At 40.6% G+C, this 7,790-nt stretch overlaps 1 protein-coding gene across 5 annotated transcripts in view; it reads left to right on the top strand.

Moving 5' to 3' along the window:
* Positions 1 to 7,790, top strand: part of FKBP5 (FKBP prolyl isomerase 5) — a 118,268-nt gene that overhangs the window by 79,928 nt on the left and 30,550 nt on the right. For all 5 annotated transcript variants that reach the window (XM_043592955.1, XM_043592957.1, XM_043592958.1 and 2 more), the window contains one exon: positions 90 to 204. In XM_043592955.1, the coding sequence (XP_043448890.1) occupies positions 90 to 204 (115 nt within the window). The remainder of the gene's footprint in view (positions 1 to 89; positions 205 to 7,790) is intronic.

The following is a 7,790-nucleotide window of genomic DNA, read 5'->3' as shown; positions in this document are numbered from 1 at the left end:
TGAAAGGAGAATCGGTTGTCCTTGTCTTTAAGTATGTTAAGCTGGCTCTGTTTGGTCTTTTCTCAGCCAGATCTTTTTTTCCTTTCTAGATTGAGCTTCTCGATTTCAAAGGAGAGGATTTATTTGAAGATGGAGGCATTATCCGAAGAATCAAACAGAAAGGAGAAGGATATTCAAACCCAAACGAAGGAGCGACAGTAGAAAGTAAGTATTGCTGTGACAGTGAACGAGTCCTTAAAATTGGGTTCCATTTACAGGGATAAAATGGAGATTTCTTTTTAAAAATCTAGAAGTAAACAAATATAGCTCAACTCAAGAATAGTTTTAAATTCAACATTTACTTACTAATGACTTCATTTGGTAAATATTCATCCAACATGTCTATGCTAGGTATTTACTGTACCAGCTTCGGTAGACCCAGAAGATGTAATCCTATCCATCAAGTCCAAGTCTACGGACTCCATGGTGTACCAGCAACAATGTTAGTTGCCTTATGGATTTACTCATTTATTTCTCAAAATAACCTTACGAGATAAGATTTATTATCCCCAGGTGAGAAAAGTGAGGTCAGAGAAATTGCCCCAAGGTTACAGAGTTACTGAACAGAGCAGTTGGATTGTAGTGTCCTTCAGAGCTCTCAAACTGTCTCACTGGCTTGTCTCAAGATGAAAAAGTTCATCGTTTTAGTTAGATCAAAATCGGGTAATAGTGTTCATTCCATTCTCTGTCAGGAGATCTAGGTTCATGTTTTGCTTTGCCATTTATTGGGTGACTTACAGCTATTCCATTTTTTTTACTTGCTAAACTGGGGGGAAGGATACTCCCAAGGACCGATTACTTGATCACTCTTCCAGAGCACAATGTATGGACCATGGCGCCCACCGCTTGTCACTTTGTATTGTAGTCAGTGTTTGCCCATTTCTCCAGTAGACGGCTTGAAGCCCAGAATCTTTTTAAGTCTTTTTGTTTCCAGCATTACCTACAGTGCCCTACACACATTGGGTGTTCGGTAGGTGCTTTCTGCATGGATAGATGTTTGAAAGACGCCATTCACTGAGCTTGAAGTACCGTTAAAAAGAGAGTCATGAGAAAACATAGAAAAATACTTCCATTAAGAAAACAGAGTACTTGACAATATGAACTATTATAAAAGGCCTATTTAAAATAGAGAGTTCATTTAGAACAGTAAACCAGAATGGTTGATTTTCTTATCTTTACCATTTGTATATTCAACTTGAGATGCATGTTTCATTCCCTTGGGTCTGGCAAATTAGTTCAAATTGAGTTACTTATTTATTGGAAACAGTTGTAAATAGTATTCCTGTACTATTGCTGTTGAAGTCTTTAGGTAGCAATCATTCCTGGTAAGTTTTAGAATAAATGAAGAGGGGCTCAAATGTATAATGTTGGAGAAATACCTAGCCCAGGAGCCAGAGACAGGATTCTAGCTTCAGCAGACTCTAGCCCTTGCCTTTCTGGGCTCTGGCTTCCTTGACGATGACACAGGGGTACACATCTCGATTTCTAAGGTCCTGTTAGCCCTGAATGGTCCATGATAGAATTCTAAATGTTTATGAAAGTGACCAGAATGATAGAACATCATCTTCAGCACATTAACAAGTATGTAAGAAGGTTATCTGTAACAGATATTTAAATTTTTTATTATGAATGTTTTCAAATATCAAAAAACCAGAGGTTTTTTTCCTATGATAGAGTAACTCCCAGATTCAGCAATTTATAATATATGTTTTTAACCTGGAGGCTTTTGTCAACCAAATTAAAAAGAAAAACTTTCCCCAATTATAGGCAATGCCACAAAACTACCATTGCAGAGTTAACTTTGGGGCAGGCTAAATTAAATCCCATCTTGCTTTTGGTAATATTTTTGGTGGGAGTCCTTATTTTTAACTTTGTTTTGAAATCATTTTCGCCTTACAGACAAATTGCGAAACTAGTACAGAGAATTCACTTATATGCTTCATCCAGCTTCCCCTAATGGTGACATCGTCCCTCACCACAGTGCTGCATTTATCAAAATCAGGAAATTAACACCAATAAGATACTATTAACTATCAGGGGTGCCTGGGTGGCTCAGTTGGTTGAGCGTCTGACTCTTGGTATTGGCTCAAGTCATGATCTCATAGTTCGTGGGATCAAGCCAGCGTCAGGCTCTGCACTGACAGAATGGAACCTGCTTGTGATTCTCTCCCTCTTTCTCTCTGCCCTTCTCCCTCTCACGTACGTGTGCTTTCTCTCTCTCTTTCTCAAAATAAATAAACTTTAAAAAATACTGTTAATATTATTCTACAGATCTTGTGTGAGTTTTCTCATTTGCCGTACTGATGTCCTCTTCTGGTCATGGTCAGATTCAGGATCCAGTGCTATATTTTGTCCCTCTAGTAGTAGTCTCCAGTCTGTGACAATTATCAGTCTTCCTGTGTTTTTTCATGATTTTAACACTTTTGAAGACAACTGGCCTATTTAGAATATATTTCAATTTGGGTTTGTCTGATGTTCTCCATGATTAGGTTGGAGTTAAGCATTTTTTTTTTTAAATACCATGTAAGTGATGCCGTGCCTTATCAGTTCATCATTATCAGGAGGTACATGATATTGATGTTAACTTGGGTCACTTGGTTAAGGTGGGATCTGCCATGTTTCTCCTTTGTAAAGTTGCTATTTTTGCCTTACTAAGTATCTCTTTAGGAGGGATCTAACTACTAGGAGACCATGCAGGTGTCTTTTCCATCACATCTTCACACACTGATCCATGAATGTTTTTTTTTTTTTGTAAGTTTATTTATTTTGAGAGAGAGAGCACAAAGTGGGGTGGGTAGGGTAGAGAGAGAGAAGGGGCCGGGGGGGGGGTGGGGGGAGAGAATCCCAGGCAGGCTTCATGTTGTCAGCAAGAGTTCAATCCCATGAACCATGAGATCATGACCTGAGCCAAAACCAGGAGTCGGACATTTAACTGACTGAGCCACCCAGGCGCCCCGATCCATGAATGATATTTCCATGCAACAGTTATTACTGTAGGATTTGCCTAATGGTGATTTTTCTATTTCCACCGTTCCTTCTACAATTTAATTGGAATTCTGCCATAAGGAAGGGCTGCCTCTTCTTCCCTGTTTACTCAGTTATTTATAATAGTGTAGAGTCATTGGTATTTATTTTATTCTGTAGGTTATTATTCATTGCTACTCTTACTTTGTTGGTCAGATTGTCCCAGATTTGGCCATTGAAAGGTTCTTAACCTAGCTTTTGTGTCTTTTCAACAGACATCCTTTTTTTTTTTTTTTTTTAAATGTTTATTTTTGAGAGGTGGGGGCAGGGCAGAGAAAGGAAGACAGAATCCAAAGTAGGCTCTAGGCTCTGATCTGTCAGCACAGAGCCCGACACGGGCCCTGAAGGAACACGAGGTCATGACCTGAGCTAAAGTCAGACCTTTAACCCACTGAGCCACCCAGGCACCCCCCTCCTTTGTTTTTTAAGCACTTCCTTACTTTTGGTACAAGATGCTCTAGGCTCATTTTGTAGCTTCCCCACCCCGGGGCTGGAATCAACCATTTCTCCAAGGAGCTCTGATTTCTTTTATTAGAAAACAGTATTTAGAAACCAAGATCTGGGTGCCGGGTATCCTCACACTGTGGAACGTTATTGCTTCTTAACTTGACAGAGCTGGGAAATAGATGTACCACAGAAGGCACGTGTACACAGCTTTACGTGTTCTTTATTAGCTGTACGTGTTCTCTGTTAGTCCATATGTCTTTAAAAGCTAGGAGCACATACTGATGCCTGCAGTTCCGATCCAGCACCTCATGTTCATCCTTACCTTCTCCCTTCACTTATTTAAAACTGCTTTCTCCGGCAGTGAGAAACCTCTCTCTCCTATCCACGATGTATTTGTTTATTTGCTTAATTGTAGTTTACACAGAAAGTAGTTTCAAAATTGCTAACCCACACCCCTGCAAAAAACGCACTTCGTAAACGCAGGAAGTATTTGTGTAGAAGTTCCTGTAGTCACCAGCCTTATAGCATACATTGAAAACACTTTTTTCCAACTTAGGTTAGTTCTGTGTTCTCACTCCCTTCAGTGTGGTTATGTTATTTATTTATAACGCGGTTATGTTCATTTGTTATGTTTGGATGCCATTTAGGGTCACCCCCCACACTCCGGTTGCTTTTAACTATTTATTTGTGTTTGGGGTAGATGAAACAGTGCCATGGTTCTAAACTAAACAAAAAGATATACACAGAAGTGTTATTCCCCCCTCCTCTGTACTAACCGGTTCCCATTTCCCCATTATTTCCACCTTCCTTCCTGCCTACCTCCTGTAGGTCACCAGTCACATTTCTTCTTGGTTTATACTTCTTGTGTTTCTTTTACAGAAATGAGCAGGTATCTGTATTTTTTTCTTTTATGTCCCCTTCCTTTTTGTACGGAGGGTAACATACTATCGATGGGTTTTAAAAAAAATACTTGAATAATTCTTTATCTAATTTTGCTTTTTCTGTTTCCTAATATCTTAAAAAAGGATAATGACTAATCTTTTGTCTCTCATCTTGTTAGATTTTACTTTCTGGAAAGTTTAGAGTAAATGGTTTATTTTTACTTTTTTCATCCAAAAGCCCTATTTGGTTTTCTGGAACAAATCAATTTTATAAAAACATATTGTATTTTCACTTATCCCTCTTTGAAACAAGTTCACTGTGTGTGGGAGGAGGACAGAAGGTTGACTTAAAAGTGGTGCCTGTCAAGGGCACCTAGGTGGCTCAGTCAGTTAAGCATCCAACTCTTCATTTAGGCTCAGTCATAAGCTCATGGTTCATAAAACCGAGCCCCACGTCGGGCTCTGTGCTGACAGTGCAGAGCCTGCTTGGGATTCTCTCTCCCTGTCTCTCTGTCTTAAAATAAACAAACATTAAAAAAAAAAAAGTGGTGCCTGTCAGAAACCACAAGCACTTTGTTCTTTTAAAGTCTTCTCAGGTCTTTACCAGCTTGCCTTTTTTCATAGCATCGTCCGTAACACTTAGATTCAAAGCCAGGAAGAAATCCCCAAACTAAAGCCAGTTCTGCTGTGAAGAGAACAGGAGACAATGATGATCCATTACAATATATCATTATAGGGGAGCCTGGGTGCCTCAGTGGGTTGGGCGTCCAACTTCAGCTCAGATCATGATCTCGTGATTTGTGAGTTTGAGCCCCGTGTTTGGCTCTGTGCTGACAGCTTGGAGCCTGGAGCCTGCAGCCTGCTTCGGATTCTGTGTCTCCCCCTCTCTCTGCCCCTCCCCCACTCGCACTCTGCCTCTCTCCAAAAATAAATAAACATTAAAAAAAATTTTTTTAATTATAATATATCATTATAGACACAGAAGAGTTACAAAGTGTCACTTCTGTGTGAAGGTATAGTGGGTAGTCAGGGAGGGGCACACAGGCTTTGGAAGTGATAGATGAATTTTGAATCTTGGAATCACTAAGTGATATTCTTGCGACTTTAGACAAGTTACTCAACAACCATGGGCATCCAGTTTTCCCATCTGCAAAATGGGAATGATCTTCTCCTATACACACACAGGTTGTGTGGACAGTTAAATGAAGAAAGGTGCCTAGTACAGGATGGTAATTACATTTCTTTTTTCTACCCTCTATATTATGCTTATAGAATTGGTTTTGCTTCCTTAAAGTAGATTTAAGGAAGGAAATCCTCGACTCCTCATTCTCTTATATTCTACATCCAATTCATCAGCAAATCCGTTTGGCTCTACCAGGGTTGACCTGGAACTCATGATTAATTTGCCTCTGTCTTTCACACACAGTCTTCAAATTAATTATATGTCTTCTTAGTACTAATCGTGCCTAAATCCTATTTCTCCAGGATGTTTGGTTGGTTGGTTTTTGAAGAATAAAGTTACGGAATGAATCAAAAAAGGATTTTACTCAATTGTGATCTTTTGCTTCCTTTTAATTTGTTTGTTGTGGAAGAGAGAACTTACATTAGTTGACAGGATTTATTCTTCCTCAGAGAAATGTTTACCTTCTCTTGTCAGGATCCTAATAATTGCAAATCAGTTTTTAGCTTCTGTTGTGCTTTTTCTTATGTCAATTAAGATGACCATCTTGTAATTCTTACTCAGTGTTCTTTTTCCATTAAAAAAGCCACAGGGTTCTAAGGTAATCGGTTGACACTGTGATGGCGACTGATACTTTAGTCACTGTATTTTAGTCGCCAGCAATGGCTGCATTGTCACTTTAAAAAAAAATTTTTTTTTTCAACGTTTATTTATTTATTTTTTTGGGACAGAGAGAGACAGAGCATGAACGGGGGAGGGGCAGAGAGAGAGGGAGACACAGAATCGGAAACAGGCTCCAGGCTCTGAGCCATCAGCCCAGAGCCTGACGCGGGGCTTGAACCCACGGACCGCGAGACTGTGACCTGGCTGAAGTCGGACGCTTAACCGACTGCGCCACCCAGGCGCCCCTGCATTGTCACTTTTAAGCTTAGCTTTCTTAGAAATTGAATCTGACATAAGCCTACCACTCCTCCTTCCCCAAGTCACCCGTCTTACACATTTTTTGATTGTTTACTTCATTGCTTGGAGTAGACACATCCACTTGCCGGCTGTATGTAGCTGTCTTGCCTCACAGTGCTTCACCACATCTGAGTGCAAGGATGCAGACACTTGACAGTGTTTTCAAACGTGAGCCTTTCAGCAGAGCTGTCTGCAGAGTTCAAGTTGTTGGAGTACCCTCCCTCTTCCCTCTCCCCTCTTCCTCTCCAGATCCCACTGAGTAAGATGGGAGAGGGGCTGGAGAATGACTTCAGAAAAGAGTAAGGAGGGGGTACCTGGGTGGCTTAGTCAATTAAGCATCCAACTGTTGATTTCAGCTCAGGTCATGATCTCAGGGTTTGTGAGTTTGAGTCCCACACTGGGCCCTGCGCTGACAGCACGGAGCCTGCTTGGGATGCTCTCTGTAGTTCTCACTCTCGCTCTGTCTCTGTCCCTCCCGCACGCATGATGTTTGCTCTCTTTCACTCAAAAATAAACATAAAAAAAAAAAAGAAAAAGAAAGAAATCCATAGCCATGCTGGAAAATAGGGAGAATGCAAGAAGTGGATTAGAGATTATGAAGAATTTCTGTTATATGTAAAGTAGATAAAACTGGACTGATGGAAACTAGACTCAGGGAACCCAACTCAAAACAGGTGTAGAGAAGATCTCTGCAGAGGTACATACAATTCTTCTCAACAACCTTGGGCAGAACTCCAAGCTCACAGTCAGCTAGCTGGTGCAAGGGAGCCAAAGCAGGCTATGGGGCAATCATCTGGGTTGTTATAAAACAATATGGAACAGCTGGGCCAGTAAGCTTTAGTAGCAGTACTCAACTTTGGCTGAATTTAGAATTACCTGGAGAGCTTTTAAAATCCTGATGCCCAGACCTCAGCCCAGACCAATTAAATAAGAATCTTAACTCTCACAGGCTGGAACTCCAGGCACAAGTTTTTAAATTCCCCAGGTGATTCTAATTTGCAGCCAAGGGTTGAGAATTACTCTGTAGGGTCTGGCTATGTCTTTTGCTCGCAGGCTAAGGCCTGTAAGGCCAGATTTCTAAAATAAAATAGGGATCCGCCTCAGAAGACTGTGTGTCAAGATTTGGGCTAGAGGTTGAGGACATAGTGTGTCTTTGAACTGTTTTTGTTTTTTTTTTTAATGTTTGTTTATTTTTGAGAGAGAGACAGAGTGTGAGCTGGGGAGGGGCAGAGAGAGAGAGGGAGACACAGAATCCGAAG

The sequence above is a fragment of the Prionailurus bengalensis genome, chromosome B2 (assembly GCF_016509475.1).
Source record: "Prionailurus bengalensis isolate Pbe53 chromosome B2, Fcat_Pben_1.1_paternal_pri, whole genome shotgun sequence".
Taxonomy (NCBI): Eukaryota; Metazoa; Chordata; class Mammalia; order Carnivora; family Felidae; genus Prionailurus; species Prionailurus bengalensis.
The sequence above is the reverse complement of the archived record's forward strand: the minus strand, read 5'-3'. Positions and strand labels throughout refer to the sequence as shown.